Source organism: Belonocnema kinseyi, chromosome 10 (genome assembly GCF_010883055.1).
Source record: "Belonocnema kinseyi isolate 2016_QV_RU_SX_M_011 chromosome 10, B_treatae_v1, whole genome shotgun sequence".
NCBI lineage: Eukaryota > Metazoa > Arthropoda > Insecta > Hymenoptera > Cynipidae > Belonocnema > Belonocnema kinseyi.
The window spans coordinates 83,617,203-83,643,629 of NC_046666.1; the positions used below are offsets into that span (position 1 = coordinate 83,617,203).

General features: G+C 38.7%; 1 protein-coding gene across 7 annotated transcripts in view; it reads right to left on the bottom strand.

Moving 5' to 3' along the window:
- LOC117182184 overlaps positions 1 to 26,427 on the bottom strand; it is a 175,142-nt gene that overhangs the window by 93,817 nt on the left and 54,898 nt on the right. For all 7 annotated transcript variants that reach the window (XM_033375244.1, XM_033375242.1, XM_033375246.1 and 4 more), the window contains exon 3: positions 23,308 to 23,757. In XM_033375244.1, coding sequence (XP_033231135.1) covers positions 23,308 to 23,757 — 450 coding nt within the window. The remainder of the gene's footprint in view (positions 1 to 23,307; positions 23,758 to 26,427) is intronic.

The window sequence follows — 26,427 nt, forward strand, 5'->3', positions numbered from 1 at the left end:
ACCACCATTCAATATGAGTTTATCTGCTGACAGCGCCGCGTGTGAAACTATCCTATGCTTACACATTGAGCAGTCTTATACACATCGCTATAATATCAAATATATACTTATATTGAATTGATGCTTTAATACATCCTCGTCATTGTAATTCCATCGTACCTTGTGGCCACGTATATTATGGGTGTGAGGCGTGGCCATAGGTGGCAAGGATCGTGATTCAACTGGGAGCTGGATGGCAGTGATAGAATTTTTTTGGGAGTCGGTATCATTCAAGAAAATGACATCTTCTTCCGGCAAAAGCGCAGTAATGTTTTAGATGCCCCACGTCTGAGGACCGTGAAATTGGTAGTTATAGTTGCGATGGGCTCAATACGATGGTCCGGAAAAAGTCTCGTTCAACCTGACGATACAGAGCGACTCAAGGATTTCAGCTTTTCACCATCAAGTGTCTCAGCATTTCGTTAAAATGAAGGGATGCTTTTCAGGCTATAAATTAAGGAAAGCTTGGCACCTTTGAGAGCACTGATGATCAGCCCACAAGTGCGCGACGGAAACAATGTTTGAAAATATGTTTCATATTCGGTACCGCATGGTGCCTTTGTATGTTCGTCGTACCCGCGTGAGTTAAAAAACAAGAAAATATGTATCCAAGTTGCTCGGGGTGTGCTTGACACGCTCTGCAGCTATTACCGGGAATGTCTTGGTTCAAAGTGTGGTAACGATATGCTTAAGGGGAAATGATATCGTTTTGGCACGCTAAAATCAAACCCTCCAGGCACACGTTAGCTCATGCGAGATAGAATGATCTGTCATATTTCTATCGAAGATACCGTACATCCTCTTGTGCAGTAGCTGTCGATGAAAAGCTTTCTCTTTTGCTTTATTCACCGGGGCCGTCAGAAGTGAGTGCTCGAACTTGATGTCAGGCACTTTGTGTAAGATGCTCTGTGCAGATACAAACGTGTTATCTCACAGGTTTGGTCTGTCGAAATGTCGGCGAGGTACAAAGTATCTACAATGAACAGGCTTGCTATCTCAGTACTAATCATTTGGAGTGGTTCCATGGACGAAGAACGAGCTTAGATCCCTCGACATTAGGTCACGAAAGATGACCATCAAGGTAGACGCGGAATGCTGAATCTCGAGTGTCTTCGCAACAGGGTTATTTTGGGTACCGTGTATATAGTCGCTAATGTACAAGACCCTTCTCTTGAAATAGATAGTTTGAGGAAGTGGACAACGGAGCATATCTGTTGAAAGCAGGGGAGAAGGCTGTTAAAAAAATTTGGCATCGAATCAATATCAGGTGTGAGAAAAATGCATCTCCAGTACTCATCCCTGAAGGCTCGGATGAAGAAGCAAAGAAGAAAAACTTTCGCAAACAGCTCCCGAACAAGAGGTTGTATTACATCTTCCATAAAAATGTGAAGGATCAGTCGATCAGTCGATTAAGCTAACGTTTGCTTTTCTTAAAACAGCCCGATTGAAGTAGGACATGAAGAGCTTTAGTTTTGCATTCCAAGACATTTTTGATGATAGTTAAAGAGCTTGTCATGCACACCCTGGTGACCTAGGACACAATTATCCGTGAATTCGAGAAACCAATCTTTCTTCTTCCTGTTAGGTTCCTAGAATTATCCCTGTTTTCGGTGGTCTTATTTTCATGTGCATACTCTGTGGTGCCACAACACCGAGAGGTACAGCACGTTTCGGAACAGTCTTCGCAAAATCAAACTGTTTACCTCTCTTGAGCTGAACATAAAAGCAGAGCGTTTTCTCAACCGCTGTATGGACAAGCCGCAAACGAAGAGGAGGAGGCAAAATTATGACCAATCGTGGAAAGCAGGCACCCCCTAACCTCTGGTAGGCTACTTATGAAAAGGGTACAAAAGTTTAATCAGGAACTGAGGATCTACTACGAGCAGAAAAAAGAAATGTAATATTTACTTATCAAGAACTGTAAAGAGTTTCTTGTAACCGTCACAGTATAAAGTGCTCTTAATAAGAGGATGAAAATGTCAAAATCATTTAGCATTTCGTAAATGTCACAATGAAATTAAGACTAATTTAACGGTTATCCTTCAGTAAAAATACACCTCTATTCCCTCGTATTACATACTGTACGACATATAAAATCCACTGAACCGAGATTAAAATAGTAGTGCAGTGGACATTACCGAAAGATCGGTACATGCTACCGATCCGATCGACTTACTGAACTCGCCCCTAAAGTCGCAACCCAACCTATTCGCGCGAATCACAGGGTGAATTCACGACGCAGTCGGCAATAAATGGCTTGCATCACCTAAAAAACATTCCTTCTTGACATTTCTGTGACAGTCGTCACATTACTGAATATTCCCACTTTGCAGCTAACATATAGATATAAGGTTAATGCTAGAACTTTTGTTGTGTGCCGCGATGACACGGTCGCGTATTCAGAAGTCGTTCCCGAGGTCACTATCCTTAGTTAAAAATGCATTTCAAAATTATTTTACAGATCGAAAGTCGTGTAATAGTGTAGTGGTTAAGACTATTGACTTGCGTACTCAGGTTTATGCTTTCGAATCCCCCCATTGCGTGCGAAATTTTAATTGTATTATAAGTATTATAACTTACAAATACCGATTAATTATAAGTATATTCGAAAATATTTATAAGAAATAACCTTGCGCTTATTTATTAATTATTTTTTAACAATACTTTTTCACAATTTATAGTTCTGTCTTAACTATAGTCTACGTCGATAACATAACTTAGATCTCTTTATATTATTCGTTAAAGTGACATGATAATTCGTAATTGTAGCATCCAGGAACTGTACAGAATAGCGACTGGATCGGTAAAATCTACTGATCCGCAGGTCAGTACCACATGAGGATCGGTACTAGTAACCATCAATGATAGTCATACTTATTTTCCTATAATTGTAACGTTTACTGAACTGTCTTGTTGTCCATATACGTGATAGGAAGTTCAGTAGATTTAACTTGGTTGTCAGTGAAATGTAAGGTTCTTTTTCTGCGTGTATGACACACTAAATAATCCGAAGCTGCCAACAATCAAGCGTACATTGTTAACAAAATACAGGTATTATCAGACGCAAGGAGGAGAAAATAGGAGAATGAAAGGTGGGTCAGGAAGAATCAACACTGTTTCGTTGACCCATCGCGGCTCTTTAAAGATCTCCCTGTTTTTGTAAAAAATCCGCCTAAACACAACGTGGTTATGGCTTCTTGAAGAGAGAATTATAAGGTCTAACTAGAATTAAAGGAAGACATTGAAAATATCATCCGCTTTAAGGAATTTTGCGACAAACTCTCTTGTAACATCTGAGGAGGAATGTTCATCAATCACTGCTAAAGATGTGAAGAAATCGTTGAGAGGCAGGAAGAACTTCTCCACTGCAGGAGCCGGAGGGTACGCATTTTCACCTTCCATTCAAATTCCGAGACTCCCTTTCCGCCGTGGTTAGTCTTGGGGTGCATTGTACTTCTACCGAAAAAGGCGGCTTGTCCAAACCAAGGAACCACAGGCCAATACTTTGCCTAAACATGCTGTATAAGATCTTTACAGCTATCCTGAACGACATGATTTTTGGGAGAATTGGACCTGTGTGCATAGAGATGTACGAACTACATGTCTTACAAAAAATGTGGCAGGATTTCCAGAGAATTTACGGATTAACAAGTGCATTTGCGAAGACGCAGTAGTCCGCCAGCGCTACCTGTCGATGGCTTGGATCGTCAACGAAAAATTTTCGATTCCACCTCTCGTAAACTTGTAATATGTCTGTTGGAAAATTCCAAGGTTCATACACAAATAGTGAGATGCATAAAGAGATTGATGCTCCTTTAATGAATTATACGGATCACCTAAAGTTCTATGCTTCTCGTACAAGCAAACTTCAACTTGCTCTAAATATCATCAATAAGCACTCAGGAGAGATTAGTATAGACTTTGGATTGGAAAAGTGTGAAAAGATTCCTTTGAAGAAAGGAAAGATTATTGGCGTTTCCGATGACCCTGAGCTAGTGGATATGAGTGTTATTAGATACCTCAAAGCTGGAGAGACTTACCATGCCAAAGCGTACCTGAGAACCGCGTTCACGATATAACTTGCATAAAGAAGACTTTCCGAAGCAAGAACAAACGACACACTTAACGTTACGGTTCTACTCTAACAGCTTAGAATAATTCCATAGGCGAACAACGAGCTTATGACCCTCGAGATTGTCACACGTAAGATCATTAATATGCAGAAGAGCTTGTTTAATAATTTGTCCGTTTTGAGATTGTTTATCCTACGTCATTAAAACAGACGCTGACTTCTATGTTTCCATTGTCTTTATACTTGAATTATCATAAGTGCAGCTGATGTACATCGTCGCAAATGAATAAGATCCTCCCCCAAAACTTGTCAGGAAATACGATATGATTGTCAAAGGAGCGTTCCTTCACAAAGCCGCGGAGCAGCTGACCGAGATATTTAGCCTGAATCTTAATACCAGAAGTGAGAAAAGTGCCCAAGTAAAGAACTCAGACTTCGAAAAATTCACCCAATAGGTACTTGACTGCGAAAATGTACGGAAACTTCCACATTAATGTAGAAGATTAGTCCTTGTGAAAAGAGTAAAGTTTTGCTTTCCTCAGATCGTCAGGACTTAATTTAGGTATAAAGGATTTCATTTTCGCACGCCAGGACGATTTTATTTTCAACGTAATCGTATTTTACGTCAAGAAGTTCCCAGCCATAGGTGCATATCGTATCATGGATACACTGAGTACCTTGAACATTTACTATACGGGCATGCCACTTACGTGGAAACGACATATATCTACATACCTAATGCTGCCCTAAAAGTACTTTATTACCATCTTCGTTGCTTTTACGGCGTTGGCCGCGCCCTTGTCCTAGCAAACGCTCCGCGATAGTGTTCATGATCGTGATCGAATTCTAGGTTACGGCTAACTATAACACCATTGGCAAGGAGAAGGAAAAGGCAGAGAGGTAACTAGACTTCAAGACCATCTCCGCATTCCAAAAACTTGCTAACGTACTTGCAGTGTGGATGCAGAAAGCTATTATCCTTTGGTCGTTTCGTGTCCTCATGACACATGAGGGTTTCGATAATACGTTATTTGTTTCATGAAATAGCCAGAACAGTCCGGTAGTGAAACTTCGCTCTACTACACTAAATGTGGAGAGTTTAGACATTTTTGATGGAATATTTTATTACAATAAGTGGCTACGATATGCCCAGGTGGGAAAATGATACATAATCGGAAATATTATACATAATTTTTATTTGTTTTACACATTTTTGTATAAGACTATTAAAAATTATACATAATTTTTTTCATTATGTATATACTATATTTAATTTACCCGTCCTGGGTTTATATGTAATACATAATATGTGAAGGAACTGTTTTTTCTTATTGTCAGTACGTGTTTTAGGCACACTGGAACTTAGAATGAAGAACGGTTTCGGGCATGGCTAGCATTGGCCTTGATCCTAATTCCAGGAAATCTAAACGTAAGCAATCAGGACTGTATGGACCATTTCCAATTGGAACACAGTATTTGCCGAAATACGTGGGTGAATACTCGCGTAGTGACCCCTTTCGTCGCTACACAGCTGTTCGTCTCGCATGTTTAAGCAAATAAATGTCTACCTCGCGGCTCCTCACTCACCACGAAACTGCGGTGCCATCAGTTCTAGGAATATCGTAAATCCGAAGTCTTGAATTTCAGGTCCCAGTGTACTGTGTATGCTTGACTGAACTTCAAAAATTTAATGAATGAAAAACATGATTCTTTAGTTGATTATTGATCGAATACAAAATTTCTGAATTTCGGAAGTTAATTTTTTTTAAGATTCAAAAGATTTGAAGTTTCACTTTTTTATTAGAAGGGCATCTTTATTTCGTGAAGAATTGGACTGTTTTGTTGAAGAATCAACTCCTTGGTTGAAGGTTCGTGTATTTGGTTGACAATTTGAAAAGAATTGAGGTATTTTATAGGACTATCAGGGATTTAAAAGATTGTTTAAGGTTTTAGGATATTTAAAATGATTCTAACGAATTTTTAATTTCTTTTAATTATTTGAGGAGGTATTTACGAATTTTTAAGAGTTTAGACTGTTTAGAGTATTTTTTTTAATTTCAAGGGATTTAAAAAGATTTGAAAGGAGTTGTTTTAAGATTTTTTTTAACAATGTGGGATTTAGAGTATTTTGAAATGTTTCAAAATTCAAAAACTTTATTATTTGACTGAAAGTTTAATTATATTGATGAAGATTCAATAATTTTGTTGAAAGATCGTCCTTTTTTGATAAAAATTGATCTTTTTTTGGATTGGAAATTTCAAATACATTCTAGTAAAACTGAAACTCTCAAAGAATGAGGTTCTTTTTCAATGAAAAAAGAAATAAAATATAAATGCTTATGTGCGACTAATTGTAAATCATGTTTTTTGTATACAGACAATTTATTTCATTTCCAAAAAAAATCAGCCTCGAAACTAATGGTGCGACTTGGAAATTGAGAAAATTCAGAAGAATGAACTCTTATCTAATACAACACTGTTGAAGACTGGTTACCTTCTCAGTATAAAACACTAACCAACTATGACTTTCTTGGTTCAAGTTCTGCCTCTACACTCTTCCTCCATCAAAGTTTGGTGGGACTGACGTTATAACTTGATCCTCCATCCTACGACGACTAGCTGTTAAATTTGGTCGTGATTTCTACTCTCAAAATACATTTCTGGTATAAATGTGGTAGTCGCGCGTATATGTACTTCAAAAAATGAATAATACAAACAATAAAATAGCCTCGGATGAAAAGCATGCACGCGGTAAAGGTGAAGGTTAAATTGCAGGCGATGAATGGAGACGGAGTGTTTGGAATGCTAGAGGGATATATCATCTTAAGGAAAGTGACTTTCGAGAAACTATGCACGCAAAAAAGCTAGATTTTTTATGTGTATCTGAAACAAAGAAAGAGAGACGCGGCATTAGAAAGATAGAAAATGGGGATAAGAAGATTATTCATAAGAGCGTGCTACGCCCCAGTTGATAGTGCGAGCAGTGAAGCAAAACACGCGTTCTGGGATACTTTATATAATAATATAAGTGCTTGCGATTATGGTGAAAGAATCATTCTACATAGAGACATAAATGGATGGGTGGGCGTCCAAAGTCAAGGTACAGAAAGGTTTCACATGTATAGCTGGTGTAGAGAAGATAGCCAGAGTGTAATTGACTTCGTTGTTGTGGATGAAAGACTTAGAAGAAATGGAAGAAGCATACATAAGAAATTCGAAAATCACAGGCCTAATCGTAAATGAGAGAAATATATTTTGAAAATAATTACAAATACAGAAAGAGAAAGGTAAAACTACTTGTCAAGGAAAGTAGATATAAAATCAAAACAGAAGAAGGAGAGAGAATGCATAATAATTTTGAAGGAAGCAAGAAACTGTTTTATAAATCGGCGTTGATCAAGATGAAGGGAGTTAAAAGTACAGAATTACTCAGCAAGAGAAATAGCAAGGTTGAAATGCTTTATGATACAGACAGAATACTAGCCCTTGAGAGACTCTTTTTAAGGATTTATTGGGAGCTGAAGCTGTAGGGTATCACAACATTGTACGGCTGTTGGTGTATACAGTATTTACGGCAAAAAGCGATCATAGTACCAATATACAAAGGAAAGTAAGATAAAAGAAACTGCAATAATGACGGAGGTATCAGCTTATTAAACACCTAAGTAAAATATTATATTGCACAAAACTTATTCTAGGGTCATGAAAATAATAGAACAAAAGAAATGGGAAGTCTAAAGCGGATTTATGCCAGGATGATCATGTACGGTTCAAGCATTTAGCTTGCGAAAAATCACTGAAAAACTTTTCTGTGCATTTTTTGGCTCCTACAATCAATAAAAACAATATATGCAGGTAGTGAAGCAAGTGTAAGGGTAAATGGCAAACTGAGTGACTGGTTCAATATTATGCAAGGTATTAGGCAGGGGTATGCGTGGGTAAGCGTTCGCAGATGATGAGGTTTTGGTGGCAAAGTCAATCGAAGATTTGCACAGAATGTTAAGCAAACTGAATACAAGCATGAAGAACATTGGTCTCAAAATTGACGCAAATAATCGGTAGAGCTTGATTCATTATCAAAATATAAATAGATCAAAAAATGGCAGCTTAAAAATCCTATATAAGTAGTATTGAAAACACCAACGCCAACGCCTCTGAAGTAGCGAACCTTTTTATTTGGTTCTGCCGAGATGGCACCTTGTCATTTGGACACGTCGAATTTAGTAATGAGATTATTCTCAAAGAATGTGGTGTGAAGGAAACACTAGTTGACATACATGAAAGGAATTCGTTAAAATAGGTTGGGCAAGCTGAGCGGATGAAAAATGAACGACTGACGAAACAACTGTGTCAAGTTGTAATAAATGGCAGTGTGCCCAGAGGCAGACTGCGGAAAAAATAGTTAAAATGTGTAAATGAGACCCTACTTAGGATAGACATAAGAAGCCGCAGAAACACGAGAGCTTGCATGAAAAAATGCATGAACGCGAAAGAAGCTAGAGAAGTATGCCGGGACAGAAAAGCATAACGGAAAATAGTTAATAAAAAGAGTGTCAGCAGGGTGACTGACACCTGAAACAAAAGACCTTGGATACACAAGCAGGGAACCTGAAATGACATTTCGAAACGAACGTGTTCTTTAAATAAGCAGCACAGGAATTCTAGATCAATCTCAAAAAATCTATACACTCTCCCCTACATTACTCCTTGCCTCATCGAGCAAATCACGCTGACCTTGAAAAGAATCATGACTCAATGGTATAATAATAATAATAATAATAATAATAATTGGTTAGACACTCGGACTTCACCTCAGATGTCCGAGGTTCGATCTCTCAGCCGGTACCCCTGAAAATTTTTCAATGTACCTTTACCGAGGTTCTGGTGTTTCGGAACCCACCTTAAGTTGTAGGTCCCCCCATCGTGTACTTGAGCGCAACCCAGTCCGTCAATGATGGGGTAAAAACCAGGCTTTGTCCAATATGTCTGGGCAGGCTGCTCTCATCAGATCCCTTGATTGCATTATAAAAATGCGTCCGTGACTGATGATATATACCGAGACATCACCGTCCAAAAATGATCAAATAAAAATACATCTCTAACCAAAAATGCCTTCGACATGTTGGGCAGTATAAGCCTGTGAAAACATTTCAACACAGAAATGTTTTAAAAAATATAATAATAAAAAAATAAATAATAATAATACCGAAGGTGTTCCCCTACCGAAGGTGTTCTGAGTTGATGTCGCGGTAGGGCTTGAGCTCTCCTCTCATGATTTTGACGACAATGTTGGCGGTAGCATTGCTACTGACAGGGATTCCCATGCTAAATAGGCTGATAACGAAGAGGAGAGGGACTAAGTAGAACACCAAAACCCATAAATGAAAAATGGAGAATATATTAAAGATTTTGAAACTCTTTTCGCTTCCCAAGGATCGCCGGGGCGCCCCTGGAGCCATAGCTGGGGGCCACAGCTGGGGGCCACAGCATGCGGGACGGTGGCGATGGTGAGCTGCGAGATGGTCAGGCAGAGCTCACTAAACAAACAACTGGCCAGCAAGAACATCTGCGGCAAACGGTAAGCAGTTGAACATCAACTGTGCGTGCTGAGGATGCTTTGGCTAGCGCTAGGTATTTGCAGCCAACCACCTCGACAGAAATACCGTGGGAGAGCATCAATTGGGATATCACAATGAAATAGGAATTCGTGCGTCTCTATTATGAAAGTGCGAAGTTTGAAACAAACAAGGAAAAAAGATACAATTTAAGAACAAAATTTGCTGTAAAGTTAATTTATCGCTAAGGTGAAAGACATCAGGACTAATCTACATGTTACGGAAGACCGAGCAATGGAGATTAAGCAACAGGTTGATTTGGCGTGGGAAAACAACGGTAATGAACATCAGTTAGAGAAAGCCGCGTCAAACGGTCAAGCAGGAGCAAATGATGTTTTTCCTCAACCTATTGATGATCTAACACAACCACATCCTCCAGAGGTGAATGACCTTATACAACTAGAGGCAGAGGCAGAGGTTCAGCAACCAAAAAAGCGACGAAAATGGACATACCATATGAACAGAGATATTATGCGTCTTTATTTTTTGGCAGAGAAATGTGGGCAAAGTGTGAGAAGAGAAAATCATACACTCTTCTTACTTAAATACCCGGAGCTAGCCAAAAAAATAAATGAGCAGAATCTGGCAGATTAAAAACGCTCACTATCTGCAAACAGACTGCTTTCGGCTGTTGAAATAGCTGTTATCAAAATGGAAGTGGAACGGCAGCTTCCTATTGATGAGCTCGCCTTGGAAGATGTGGATAACAAAGACTTGATTGATGCTGAAGGCATAGGTGCTAGGGATAATGAACATCATGCACCGGATCCATTAGAACCACATCCGGATATTATTAACAATGATGTGGATAGGGAAATCTCAGAAGACCTATAGCACCTGGAAAGGAGTTTTGGTCATGCTTTACTAGAGTTCAGATATGTAGAACCAACACTAAGGCATTCTCTGCCCAAAATGAACATCACAAATGATCTGAGTGCACTAATAGCACATCTCGATAGCAAGGTTTTACCTACGTATTTGAACGTAGCACAAAATACGTTAGATGTGCAAACTCGTCTATACTGTGCAGCTGTGACAACTGTTAGAACGTTGGGCCGGAAAACTAGGCCTGCAAATGCAGTTTTCGTCCCAGCAAGGGATCGAGATCCACCATGGAAGATCAGGTTGGATATGGATGTCAGCAAAGTAAGGTGCGAATTGGGTCGATTAACTCAATATAAAAAAGGAAATAGAACCAGAAAGCTGATGAATCATGGTACTAAAATCATCCACCCTCGGCACATCGAGACATTAACACCAGCAATATTGGATGAAACTTTAGACTCTCAACGACAGAGACTTGATGTTCTTATTGCCAGACTGCGTCGGTATAAGAAAAGTAATGCACGAAGGCAACAAAACCAAAACTTTCAGACAGATCCCCAGAATGCATCAGACAAACATCACAGCTTTGGATGATTCAGTTGTCTTGAAGAGGGCAAGGAATTGGAAAGCTCCAGGTCCGGAAATGGTGCACAACTTCTGGTACAAGCACCTGACGAGTGTGCATCTTGCGTTGGCAAGCTGTTTTCAGAAGATCATTGAACACCCAGATTTGATGCCAGGTTTTATGCTCCAAGGTACTATGTATGGGATACCAAAAAACCAGACCAGATAAGGTATATTCTCATTGCGACGAGAATAACATTCTTACAGAAGAACAAAAAGGATGTTGTAAAAACTCACGAGGCTGTAAAGATCTAGTCACTACGCTATTGCCATGACTCAAGCTCTTAATCATCGACGGAACTTACACATGGCATGCATTGACTACAAGCAAGCGTTTCCTTCCGTGCCGCATGACTATTTGCTTGAAGTCTTGAATCTTTACAAAATCTGTCCACGCATTATTTACTTTTTAAGCTATACGATGAGGCTCTGGGTTACAAGAATCAAGTATTTTGATCATGGACAACCAAGGATAACGAGATCAATACGCTTTACGACGGGTATATTTCAAGGAGACTCCTTCAGCGCACTATGGTTCTGTTTAGCGTTGAATCCATTGAGCAAAACACTAAACAGCATGTCTCATGGGTTCAGAATTCATTAAAATGAGGATGGTCATCAAGTGACCCATCTTCTTTACATGGATGACCTGAAGCTGTATGCTATTTCAGGCCAGAAACTGCAGCAAGTGATCGATGTCACAAAGCAGTTTACCAATGATATCCACATGGAGTTCACACTACATAAATGCAGAACAGCGCATTTAATCAGAGGGGAATTCGGGACCGCAGAGTTAGAGAACGAGTTCGAAAATGACATCGAGGCAATGGCTGCAGGCGAATCATATAAATATCTGGGTATTCTTGAATCTAAGGGTATTCAACATACGATAGTTAAGACAAGCCTAACGACTGCTTTCACTACAAGACTCAGATTGATTATGAAGAGTTTTCTCAATTTGGTAAACAAATGTAGGGCAATTAACACATATGTCATACGTGTCCTCACGTACTGCTTCGGGCTCATAAAATGGTCCAACACCGACCTTGAAAAGTTAAACAGAATCGTCTGCGTAGAAATGACAAAGCACCGAATGCACCACACAAATTCAACGATTGAAAGGGTTGTTCGACCACGACATTTAGGGGGTAGGGGCGTTGTAGTTGTCAAAAAACGGTGTGAGTCATAAGTTATACAGTTACGAGACTATTTTAACAGCAAACGAAATGTTGCGCTTTACAGAACCATCTGTCAAGCGGATCTTGAATTCACGCCCGTAAACACGTTAGATCAAAATGAAGTGGATAGTGAGGCATGTAATATTTGGACAAGAAAGGGTGTTCTGTATCCAGAGACGGAAGGATTCGTCATTGCAATACAGGACAAGGTTGTCAGCACCAGGAATTATCGCAAACACGTGTTCCATCAAGACGTGGTTGACCGGTGCCAATTATGTAGAAATACCAATTAATCCATTGAGCACATTGTTCACGCGTAATAGTTCAGAGAGAATATACGCACATACAAAATGATATAGCGGGCATTATACATCAACAACTTGCCCTAAACCTAGGACTCTTAAAATAATGGATGCCTTTCTATAGATACATTCCAATGTCCGTTTTAGAAAGCGAAGATTACATTTTATATTGGGATGCTACTATCCAAACAGATCATTACATCCGGGCCAATCAACCTGACATCGTGATGCGAGAAAAAAAAGTTGGAAGAGTCTACATCATCGACATTGCTTGTCCGCCTAACCGAAATTTGCAGTCAATTTATACAACCAAGATCCATAAGTATAGCGAGTTAAGGCATGAAGTAAAGACCATATGGAGGAATGCGAATCATCCATTTATTCATCCCATTGTGATTTCGGCTACAGGCAATGTCCATGCAAGATGCGCTAAACATCTTAAACATTTAGGAGTCAGTAAGGTATTGGCAGCAGCTCAGAAGGCGGTTTTATTGAACACCTGTCGCATTGTAAGAAACTTTCTTGATCGTCAGGAAGCGAGCGACTAAAAACCCGTGGAGTGGCAGATGGTAGCTCTAAAAAAGCATCCAGAGGTGAATGTTGTAACCGCCAACGCTTGTAGCCGCTCGTAATTGCATACCTACAACATCATCGCAGGATGTTTCAACCATCGTATTATATTATTTGAATTAACTTAGATCCTAATCTCATCAGTCACTTGACTTAGTCCGTGGCTATGATGTATAGACGGATTTGCCCGAGTAAAACTTTAATAAATACACATAATAATAATAATAATAATAATAATAATAATAATAAGTTAGTCAGTTGGTTAGACACTCGGACTTCACCTCAGAGGCCCGGGGTTCGATCCCTGAACCGGTACCTCTAGAAATTTTTCAATGTACCTTTACTGAGGTTCTGGTGGTTCGGAACCCACCTTAAGCTGTAGGTCCCCCCCATCGTGTACTTGACTGCAACCCAGTCCGTCAATGATGGGGTAAAAACCAGGCTTCGTCCAATATGTCTGGGCAGACTGCTCACATCAGATCACTTGATTGCATTATAAAAATGCGTCCGTGACTGTTGATATATACCGGCACAGCCCCGTGCAAAATGGTCGAATAAAAACCAACTCTAACAAAAAATGCCTTCGACATATTGGGCAGTATAAGCCTGTGACAACATTTCGCCACAGAAATGTTTTTTTTATAATAATAATAAAGAGCCTCGGTGGCTCAGTTGGTTAGACACTTGGACTTCACCTCTAGCTCGTATATTTACAGCTTTCTTAAACGGAGAACAACCCATCCCGCAGTGGTTAGTTGAAGGACGCACGGCACTGATCCCTAAGACCGGAGATTTGTCAAGTCCAAAGAACTACCGACAAATACCTTGTTTAAACAACAGCTACAAGCTATTCATTAGCATCCTCGAAGAGAGGATATTATTATCTGTCGAGCCGGTATGGAATGCAATAGTTGAACAACGCGGATGCAAGAGAAGATTCGCTGCTTTCAGAGAGAATCTGTTAATAGACAGGTGTATTACAGAGGATTCCATCAGATATCGACGCAATCTGCCAATGGCTTGGATTGACTACCGAGAAGCATTCGATAACACAAACCATAAGCTGCTTATTAAGCTCATTGATTGCATGAAGGTACATCCAAAATAGTGAGATGTATGAAAGCGCTTATGATCTTTTAGCGGACAAGATTTTTCATAACATCTGACAAAAGAAAAGTGACTAAAAGTTATTTCATATATAAGAGGGGGGTCTTTCAAGAATACTCTTCAAGTCCGATACTTTTCTGCATGCCTCTTGCCTCTTTATTGTGCTCCGCGGCAAAATCTCTGAATACCTAAGTGGCCCGCCGAAAAGAAGAAAATTTAAGGTCAGCCACCTTTTATACATGGACGACCTCAAACTCTTTTCTTCTTCAAAAGAGAACCTTGCACCCTTGTGGCTGCAGTAAATAGGTACTCTGAGGCTATTGTCATGAGCTTTGGACTGGATAAGTGTTCCTGCGTGCATCTACACCAAAAAAGACTAGAAAATACATCAACGCGTGACGATCAGGATCTTTAACTCATAGCTGAAAATACTATTCAACATCTTGGTAACGAAGAAACATATGCGTGTCTTGGAATAGCGCAAGCGGAAATCCAAGAAGGGCGTGTGTTAAAAATTGGCTCTAAAAAAAGGTATCGCAAAATTCTCAGAAAAATGTGGGCTTCCGAATTATCTAGGAAGAATAACATTCAGGCGAGCAATATTTTGTCTGTTCCTATACTGCTTTACACGTTTGATGCAGAAAATAGAACGTTGATGAGTAGAAGCAACTTGACCGAAGCACACGCAAGATGATGACCATCCATCAAAGTCATCACCCTAGATCTTCTGTAACTCGTATATACCTCCCTCGAGATGAAGGGGGTGGAGGTTTGCTGAGCTTAGAGTGCTTTCATCGAGGAACGGTTCTAGCCACAGCCAGCTTAGTTCTAAATAGCATGGATTTCTCAATGCGACTCGAAAACCAGCATGAAGTCGCTAACGCTGTGCCGTTTCTCTACCGAGCCACAGATAGCGCAGCTGAAGAGCTGGGTCTCCCATTTCCTTTTACTAAAGGAATATGCTAACAAGCCCCTTCATGATAAATTCTACGGGACTATACGTAGAGAAAAGCTATCGAGGGGTCTATCCAACTGTTCTCAGTGGATGCTCAAATTATGCACGCTTCGGGTACATAGAAAGACACAATGCGGCTCTAAAAGTGTTCTTACCATCTTCTGCATTTTTATAATGTTGATCGAATGCCCATCTTGCCATACGCTCAGAGGAAAGTGGAGTCCGTTGTAGAGAAAGATCAGTGTAAGATCTACTGGAATTTATCGTTTTCCACCACTCAACGCATCAGCGCTACAAAGCCTGATATTCTCCTCCAAGATAACACAGTCAAACAAAAAAAAGTCTGGTACTTTTGACAAGACGCATGTATTCTTATGTATGTTGATCTGCTGGATGCGAATCTGAGGTCAAAATAGGACCTTTCACGATTGGTTTTCGACATAACCTCAAAAAACGTATTTTGGAGTATATGATGGTGAAACAGGGTTTTATTATAATTTTAAGCTGCTGAATTCATATATAGTATCAGTTCAGTAGTATAACTATAAAATCTGGAACATAACCTTAAAACAAAATTGCATGAGCGGTGCTTTGTTGGACAAAATTAGATTTGTGTACTTCAAACGCATTAAAAATGTCAATATTTTGAAATTATCGAACACTCTCGAGACCGGTTTTTCCATTCTGAGCTTTAAACATTTCCGAGAAATTGTTCAACAACAATTTTGTAATCAAGGCATGCTTTTCTCTTAGACAAAATCATTTTAGTAACAAAAACGTCGTCTTTCAAGAGATTTCGAATTTGAGGTCCATCAAATATTCCTTCTTTTAACTCAGCATTGGTCTTTTGGGGAAACTGAGACACTATATACTGAAAACATTGTCCTTCTTTATTTTGTGCTTTCACAAATTGTTTTATTAGATCCAACTTGATGTGTAGAGTTGGAAAAAGGACTTTTGATGGCTCCACTAATGGCTTATTAACGACGTTTCTGCATCCTCGTTCAAGTGACATTCTTGTCGGCCAAATTTTTTTCTTATAATGATTGCCACGATCTTGACTGTCCCATAGGTACAAGAAACAATGGTACTTTGTATTTCTTTATTGTTGTTCCAGAAGGGTCATAAGAACTTTGACAGAGCTAAATCATAGGCTTTGGACCCACTCCGTTGGCTTGCGGGTTCGATTCCCGCCTCGCACTCTGGAAGAGCTTAGGTGGACCATGCGGTGAACAGTACCCTAGAAAGGGTGGCTCTTGGTGGTTCGGAACGCACTTTAAATTGTAGGTCCCCCTCCCACCACCAAGTAAGTGTGTGGGGGTGTGTAAAGAAATAGGGAAGAAGGTGGAAGAAAAATGTAAACCCTTAGGGGACACATTAGAAGGTTCCATTCCCAGTCCATTAACATTCGTGCCATAGACTAAAGACAGTTCTTGATAAAAATAAAAGTATTTCCGAAAATTCTGTTCTATGTTTCAATGAAAACTTTACTTTGTCCCTTTTTCTGAATGTTTTTTTTTTCAAAGCTGAAACAAGACGTTCAGCGCCATCTTTAGGTAATTCCAAATCTCGAATTAAGTCATTCAATTTCTTTTAGGACCACATATCTGAATGTGTTGCAAGCTATTGATTGTTTGTTGAAAATTCTTTATTTTTTTGCATTGTTCATGCAGAAGTAACAAACCATTTTATTTTGCGGTTTATCCCAAATTGCTAGTACAATAAACTTCAAGCTTGCATTGTTTTTACTTTCTTCGCAATTGTACAGCATTAAGTTGTAAGCAGAGCATATTATATCAGGAGCCCGGCTTTCATCTCGTTCTGGAAACTTAATGTTGAAGTATTTTGCATACATGTTCCGAATTTTCCCAGTAATATTCTTCCGATATTTTGGCATTTCGTATTTAATTTTATTGCAACAAAAGTGATCCTGATTGTTTTCACAACTATGAGTTTTTTCAGGTTTTTTGTTCTGGAAGCCATGGTAATTTTAATCCCCGCACTTAAGGATCCTGGCCCGATCGCAGGTGAGTCCACTAGCCTGGGGGTGATAACGCTCATACCTCCCCAAGGCTTAGTATGAGGGCTTTCCGGCTTTGATAAGGACAAGGTCAGCTCATCGCCAGACACACTGCAGCTTCATTTTTACACTTTAACGTCCACCTGCAGGGCAGCGCGCCTTCGCTATCTTCGTTACTGACTGGGCTGGAAGGTGAATCATTTTACACATCTCCTTTCAGAGCAGTTGACATCCCTTCTAGTACCCAGTACAGTAGCAGGTATTGACACTTAACATTTAAGTGAATCAAATGGATGCAAATGGATGGGCACTGCAGCCCGAGGTTTATGATTAAATCATAACATAAAAGCCTCAGAACTCATAGTTCAGAGGAAACGCAGTAAGCTTACTTACGATAAATATCATGAGAAAGACTTCTCTAAGAGCAGATTGTTGTCATACAGTATGTTCTGGGAATAATGTAACAGATGTGTTCGTTACTATGCGGATTTCGCTCAAAAATTGGGTCCTGCAGCTCAAAGTCCATAAAAATGCAATGCAGGATTACAAGTTGCTGCTGAAAGAATTTTTTTAAAGTTTATGTCATAGGAAGTCATATGTCACTGTCATACCTTACTTATATAATTAACCTGGCCCCATTTATGGAATCTGCAGCTTAAATCCCGTAAAAATACATGTTTTTCCATCATATACTCGAAAATACGGTTTTTGAGGTTATGCCGAAAATCAGTCGTGAAAGGTGTTATTTTGATCTCAGATTTGATTTCAGCGGATCAAAATTCATAGGAGTACATGTGTCTCATCAAAAGTAACAGACCTTTTTTGTGTGGCTGTGTAATTTACGTAATAGAATTCTTGACACCAGCTGATGATAATATCACGGCAAAGGAGGAAGAAAAGGGCGAAATATTAGGATCTTCTTTTCACGCTGAGCAGGCTGTACCAAGGCTACAAAATACATTTTGTGGTGCTCATAATCGGCTGCCTTGGAGGTATCAAAGCTTTATTTCTTAACCATCTGAACAAAATCCCGTCTTGCCAGTATTAGGCACAGACGATCGCAAGTCACATGCAAAAGGCTGTTCTGCGGGGATCACTGCATCTGGTCCGACAACACTGTTCCTCCTAACATTGCACAAAGTATCTTGCGTAATTTCCCGTTCTTGTTTACCTTCTAGGCTGAAAGGATCAGGAGTGGATGTCGTACGCTTTCGAGTTGCGTCGGGATTGGTTGTTTCAAGGAACCATGATCGTAGCTTCTGGAGCCTACAACTTCTCTAGTTAATAATGGAGTGGCAGAAGGTAGATCTAAGAAAGCATCCAGAGGTGACTGTTGTCACCTCCAACGCTCGCGGCTGCTTGTAATTACTTACCTACAACATAAGCGCATGAGGTTTCAAGCATCGCATTGAATTGACTTATAATATCCTAATCTCATTAGGCACTTGACTTAAGCGTGGCTATAATTTATAAACGAGATCACCCCAGAAATGTGGGCAAAGTATGAGGAGAGAACATCATAGACTCTTCTTACTACCGGATCTATTAGAACTATATCTGGATATTAATAACGATTACGTGGATAGCGAAATCCTCGAATAACTACAGCAACTTGAAAGGAATTTTAGTTATGCTTTACTAGAGTTCATATATGTGGAACCGACACTAAGGCATTCTCTACCCAAAATAAGCACCACAAATGATCTGCGTGCACTAATAGAACACCTTAACAGCAAGATTTTGCCTACGTATTTGAATGTGACAAAGACTGTGTTAGAGGTGAAAACTCTTGTATGCTGTGTAGCTGTAACAACCGTTAGAACGCTGGGCCGCAGAACTAATCCTAAAATGCAGTTTTTATCCCAGCAAGAGATCGAGATCCACCATGGAAGATCAGGTTGGATATGGATGTCAGCAAAGTAGGGTGCACATTGGGTTGATTAACTCAATATAAAAAACTACTGACAGGCTGCGTCGGTACAAGAAAAGTTGGGCACGAATGCAACAAAATAGAAACTTTCAGACAGATGAAAGAAGGTTCTGTCGTGAACTCCGTGTAAAGCAAAATGACCAGCAAGACACCGAAGTCCCTCAATTCAAAGATATGACTATATACTGGTCGGGTGTTTGGGGAAAAATGAACCGATGTAATTTAGACACTACGTGGTTCAAATTGGAGAAAGCAAGGGCAAGCAATAGCCTTGAAATGCAGCTGACAAACATCACATCTTTAGATGTTTCAGCAGTCTTGAAAAGGTCATGACTTGAAGTCTTAAAACTTTACAAAATCTGCCCACGCATTATTGACTTTCTAATTCATGCGATGAGGCTCTGGGTATAAGAATCAAGTATTTTGATCCTGGAAACCCCAGGATAATTAGATCAATACGCTTTACAACCGGTATATTTAAAGGAGACTCCTTCAGTGCACTTAGGTTCTTCTTAGCGTTGAATCCATTGAGCAAAACACTAAACAGTATGTCTCATGGGTTCAAAATTCATGATAATGAGAATCGTCATGAAGTGACCGCAGGGACCGCAGAGCTGGAAAACGAGTTGGAAAATGGCATCGAGGCAATGGCTGCAGGCGAATCATATAAATATCTGGTTATTCTTGAATCGAAGGGTATTCAGCATACGATAGTTAGGACAAGCCTAACGATTGCCTTCACTACGAGACTCTAATTGATTATAAAGAGTTTTCTCAACTTGGCAAACAAAATCAGGGCAATTAACACATATGCCATCCCTGTCCTCACGTACTCCTTCGGGCTCATAAAATGGTCTAACACCGACCTGAAGAAAGTTAACATAATCGTCCACATAGAAATAACGAAGCACCAAATGCATAACAAAAATTCAGCGATTGAAAGGGTAGTTTTACCACGACATATAGGGGGTAGGCGGTTGTCGATGTCAAAAAACTATGCGAGTCACAAGTTATGCAGTTGCGAGACTATTTTAACAGCAAACGAAATGTTGCGCTTTACAGTAGCATCTGTGAAGCGGATCTTGACTACACGCCCTTAAATTTGTCCTCAGATGGGGTCTTGAATATTAGGGCGGAAACCATAGAGGAATTAAAAATGGAATGGGGGCAGAAAGCTAAACACGGCGAGCACTCTAAAACGTTAGATCAACATAAAGTGGTTAGTGAGGCATCAGGAATTATCGCAAACACCTGTTACATCAAGACGTGGTTGACCGGTGTCGATTATGTGGAGATACCAAAGAATTCATCGAGCACATTATTGATGGCTGTCGCGTGATGGCTCAGAGAGAATAGATGAACAGACATAATGATGTAGCGGGCATTATACATCAACAACTTGCCCTAAACCTGTGACTTTAAAAAGGATGGGTGCGTTTCTATCGATACATTTCAATGTCCGTTTTAGAAAGTGAAGATTAAATCTTATATAGGGATGTTACTATCCAAGCGGATTATTACATGTGGGCCAATCGTCCTGACATTGTGAAGCGAGAAAAAAAAGGTGGAACAGACTACATAATCGATATGGATTGTCCAATTAACCGACATTTTCAGTCAACCTGTGCAACCAAGAATCACAAGTATAGCGAGTTAAGGCATGCAGTAAAGACTATATGGAGAAATGTGAATCATGAATCTATTTATCCCGTTGTGACCGCCAACGCTCGCGACCACTCGGAATTGTATAAATACAACACCATATCAGGAGGTTTGAAGCATCGTGTTAAATCATATAATAACATTCTGATCTCATCAGTCACTTGACTTAGACCGTGGCTATGCTGTATAACGCGGTTAAACCCAGTAAAAGTTGAAAAAAATATTTAAAAAATCGATAGCTCTAAGAAAACATTTAGAGGTGATTGTTGTCACCTCCAACGCTCACGGTCGCTTGTAATTGTATACCTACATTAGCGCAAGAGGTTTCAAGCATCGTCTTGGATTGACTTATAACATCCTAATCTCATCCGTCACTTGACTTAGTCCGTGGCTATGATGTATAACCGGGTACACGCGCGTGAAAGTTAAAAGAAAGTATAATAAAACAAACCGGTTGCTTTAAGAAAACATCCAGAGGTGATTGTTGTCACCTCCAACACGCGTGGTCGCTCGTAATTGTATACTTACAACATCAACGGAGGAGGTTTCAAGTATCGTATTGGATTGACTTATCACATCCTAATCTCATAAGTAACTTGACTCAGTCCGTGGCTATGATGTATGACCGGGTTCACCCGAGTAAAAGTTTTAAATGAAACGAAACAAATCCTTCAACAAAATGTAAAGATGACAACGGTATGGGAAACTAGTAAGCTGCAAATAAAATCGCATGAAATTCTGCCATATTCACTTTCCCAGAATCACATATTAGTATATTTATAATTATTATGGATATTTTAAATTTCCCATGCCGCGTTTATCTTGCTATTGCAATAAAAAAATGTACGCAAGAAGGGGATTCAGTGCATACGGCAGATAGTTTTATAACATCACAATATATTAATGGCATAGTATATACAATCAAATCTGTCTACATTTGTATCATGTGTAAAACCGTCGATTTAATTAAAAAATTGAACGATTCCTAGGGTATAATTACATTTCTTCTTTAATTACATGATATGGCGGCCTCGGTGTGAAAATTTTTTCTTTTTAACGAACATATTTTATAATTTTTGTATATTGTATTTTGTGGACATTAAGAAAGCTATGGTATAAATACGCAAACAGTGGGAACGACACACGCTAGATGCAATATTAAAATTGACCTGTTCGTTTAAAACAATTCAATACTTAGGGGAGCAACTCGACAAAATACTGACATTAAAATTTATATATTAGGACTAATCTTTATTTTTAATCTAGACGTTAATTAAGGACTTTGGATCAAAGGTTAATAGACGAATATTATATTATAATGCTATTTGCACTGCCATACATATTTGGAAGTCGAAAGAGCATAATTCGTACCCTATTATTCATGAATTTACTTTATAGTTGCTATTATTTTGTGTACGTTGCAGCCCCTTGAAGATAATCTTAAGCAGAATAATATTAAACCTGACGAAAGTTAAGGATACACACATTTCTATCCATCTGAATCCAGTTTATTCCGAAATTTGCATTCGACGAAATTAATTTTATTACTAGCTAATTCAAGACGTAACCAAAGATTCATATCGGACTAATTCCAAATTAAACTGAGATTGATCAAGGATTATTCTTTTCAGTCTTAAGAAATTTGCCGATACATATCATAAATTATTGAAAACTACTGGATTTTTTTTAAATTTCGGTAATTTATAGTAACTTTTTTTAAATTGAAAGGAAATTTCGGATTAGCTTCCCATTAATTTGGATTAGGGACATAGATTTGTTTTGAACTTATATTGTTGTTGGTTTGCGGATTGAGAAGGATTACAATTTACCCGGTATGTCCTTTAGAATAATTCGTATTGGAAGTTGGATTGAGAACGGTTAAAAGCTGGTTTCAAATATTGGTATCGGATTGAACTTCAAGATCTTCCTGGATGATCTTCGATTGAGTACAGATTTCAGAAAGACTCTAAATATTTCGAATGGTTCAGAATGAATTTCTATCCAAAGCTTTCCGCAGGGTAAGGAAGATAGTTAGTAAGTTACGATTGTTCGTTATTGTGTGGGACGATTTTCTTGTATAGCCCCATAGTTTTTGAGCCGCTAATTATATGAGTACCGGATTTAAGTTCTTTAATCAGCAGGTAAAAAACCATAGGGCAGATTATCTGCAATTGGATTGTTTAATACCGCTTGAAAAATACTCTGCACATAATAACAACCTATTCATCATAATTTTGTTTAAAAATATAATCAAAATTGACTGATCAACAGCTAATAGAGAAAATTCATTATATGTAAAAAAAATATATAAATATGATGATATATTAAAAAGACGATAAATAAACCATTTTGGATGGGGACATTCACAAAATAATAATCTAAAGGGTTCAGACCACTGCACACCCTACCTGAGTGTTTCTACGATTTCGTCTGGGTGGTGGAACAGGCGGTGGATTCATCATATTCTCTCCCTTTGGTGGAAGTGGGGGCTTCACTTTACCCGCGATATCCGTCACGAGTTTTCGTCGGCTGTGTGTTTTTCTTTTAGGATGCTTGTGATTCATCTCGTCGCAAGCATCACAGTAGTTTTCTTTGCAAAAGTCGCATCTAATTGATACATTGTCAGTACCACATAAGGCACACTTTCCAAATATAGTGGTACCGGAAGTATTGCTCTTGTTAGTCTGATTATTGGAGGTAACATTCTTTGGGGTGGCATTATTGCTCTGCGGCCGGGGTGGAAATTCAATAACTTCGTAGTCAGGATCTCCGCAGTCTCCAGATAGAGACGGCGGCGGAATTTTTGGTGGTGGTGGAGGTGCGTTCGATGGTTGTTCTGTGTCTCGCTGTTGTTGTGCCTGAAATTAATGTTTTGACTACTGTTATATATGACGAACCTGTTGTGAGACGTTAAAATTATGTTTTGAAAGATTTTCATAACTGTGACCCCAGGTAAAAGTCATGCCTAACAGTAAAAAATAGGTTTATTATTATGTTACTACTTAATTGAAGGGGCACACTGCATACGGCGTAAGTACCAAAACCCGAATTTTACAGGAGAACATGAAACTGTCGAATTTTTACGCAAATAATTAAAAAAAAATGCAAAAATGTTTCGAGGTACTGTTAGGTTTTATCGAACTATGAAACGAACATCCTGAAAAAAGCATCCTTCTCCGAGAATACCTTTGTCAAAGGAAGAGCGTGTCCACATAAAATCTGATGAAAGTTGCGTAGCTGTTTTATTTTTCAATAAAAAAAAAACAAGAAAGTACTTTTGAGCTATTGGTTAGCTCTATCAAATCGTAAAAAGAGAACTTTCAAAAATATAACCATGTTCTGGAAAGCCCTGTTCATCAATCGAAGAACACCAGAAAGCTTCAATTTTGACACATAAAAAGTTGCGTAACTATTTAATTTTTTAATTGAAGAGAAAAACAAAAAAAGTAATTTTGTGCTATTAATTAGCTCTATTGAGTCGCAAAAAGAGCGCTTTGAAAAAGATAACCATGTGCGAGATAGACCTCCCAGGTCGAAGATCGGCGCGTATCAGAAAGCTTCAATTTTGACACATAAAAAGTTGCGCAACTGTTTAATTATTAAATTTAGGAGAAAAAAATGTACTTTTAAGCTATTAGTTAGCTCTGGTAAATCGTAAAAAGAGCACTTTAAAAAATATAACCATGTTCTAGAAAGCCCCGTTCATCAATCGAAGAACACCAAAAAGCTTCAATTTTGACACATAAAAAGTTAAGTAACTATTTAATTTTTTAATTTAAGAGAAAAACAAAAAAGTAGTTTTGAGCTATTTATTAGTTCTATTAAATCGCAAAAAGAGCGCTTTGAAAAAGATAACCATGTGCGAGATAGCCTTCCCAGGTCGAAGATCGGCGCGTATCAGAAAGCTTCAATTTTTTCACATAAAAAGTTGCGCAACTGTTTAATTTTTAAATTTAGGAGAAAAAATAAGAAAGTGCTATTGAGCTATTGGTTAGCTCTATCAAATCGCCAATAGTTCGGGAGCTCGCGACAATTCTATGGACGTCATTTATGTACTGACAAAAATTTCAGATTCTTTGTTTTCATAGTCAACAGTTCGAAACTGGCTGACTGGCTAGTAGCTGTTGGTGCATTTTGCAACAATTTATCTTTAAACTGGTAAAAATTCGAGTGAAAAGACGTCATTTTAGTACTCTTGTAACCCATTGGAAATGATTGTTTGAATGCTCAGAACTAGCAACAAATTTTAGTGGCAGCTCCTCGGTGGTGCCAAAGTGGACTGGCAGACTGTCAAACATGCCAAATATTCGAGTGAAAAGACGCCATTTTTGTACTCTTGAAACCCATTGGGAATGATTGTTTGAATGCTAAGAACTAACAAAAACTTTGACTGACAGCTTCTCAGTGGTGCCAAAGTTGACTGGCAGGCTGTTGAGCATATAAAAAATGACAGGATGAAAATTAGAACCGTGATTTTAGTACTCATTTTAGTATTCTCAATAAGTTTCAAGAGTACTAAAATGACGCTTCTTAACTGGAATTTTTGACATGTTTGACAGCCTTACAGTCCGAACATTATGCCGTGAAAAGTTTGAAGGCGCCTCCAAATAATGTTTTATTTAAGTTAATACATAAGTAGTACATAAATAATTAATAATAAGTTCGTAAAATCTAAAAAAAAACAGTTTTTATACGGCCTAATGGATATAAGGGTGCTTCACAAAAAGTATGTTCTTATTTTTTTGCGACCGTATTGCGTCAGTTTGTTTCTCTGGTTTCTTCCTGTCATTTTTGATATGCTTGACAGCCTGTCAGTCAACTTTGGCACTACTCAGGAGATGCCAGTGTAATTTATTGTTAGTTCTTAGCATTCAAACAATCATTCCCAATGGGTTTCAAGAGTACTAAAATGACGTCTTTTCACTCGCTTTTTTGACATGCTTGACAGCTTGTCAGTCAACTTTGGCACCAACGAGAAGCTGCCAGTCAAATTTTTTGTTAGTTCTTAGCATTTAACCAATCATTCCCAATGGGTTACAAGCGTACAAAAATCTCTTATTTCCACTTGAATTTTTGACTAGTTTAACGATAAATTGTTGTAAAATGCACCAACAGCTGCTAGTCACTTAACGAGTTTCGAACTATTGACTATCAAAACAAAAGAATTTGAAATTTTTGTGAGTACTAAAATGACGTTCATAGAATTGTCGCGAGCTCCCGGAATACAAAGAGCGTTTTAAAAAAGCCAAACATGTGTGAGAAACCCCTGGTCAAATATCACCGTGCACGAGAAAGCTTCAATTTTAACACATAAAAAGAAACAGCTTTCCAAGAATTCATAATTTTTGACAGACAAACTTAAACAAAGTGGAATCGATACGTGCTCTGAAAATCAATGACGCCGCGGTGGCACAGCATTATGACAGCATACCAGGTGTATACATATGAAACCGGTATTTTTTCAAGAAAAAAACACATTTATTTCAAGAGAATGATAACAAATATTTTATTCAAAGTATGCGCCTTCG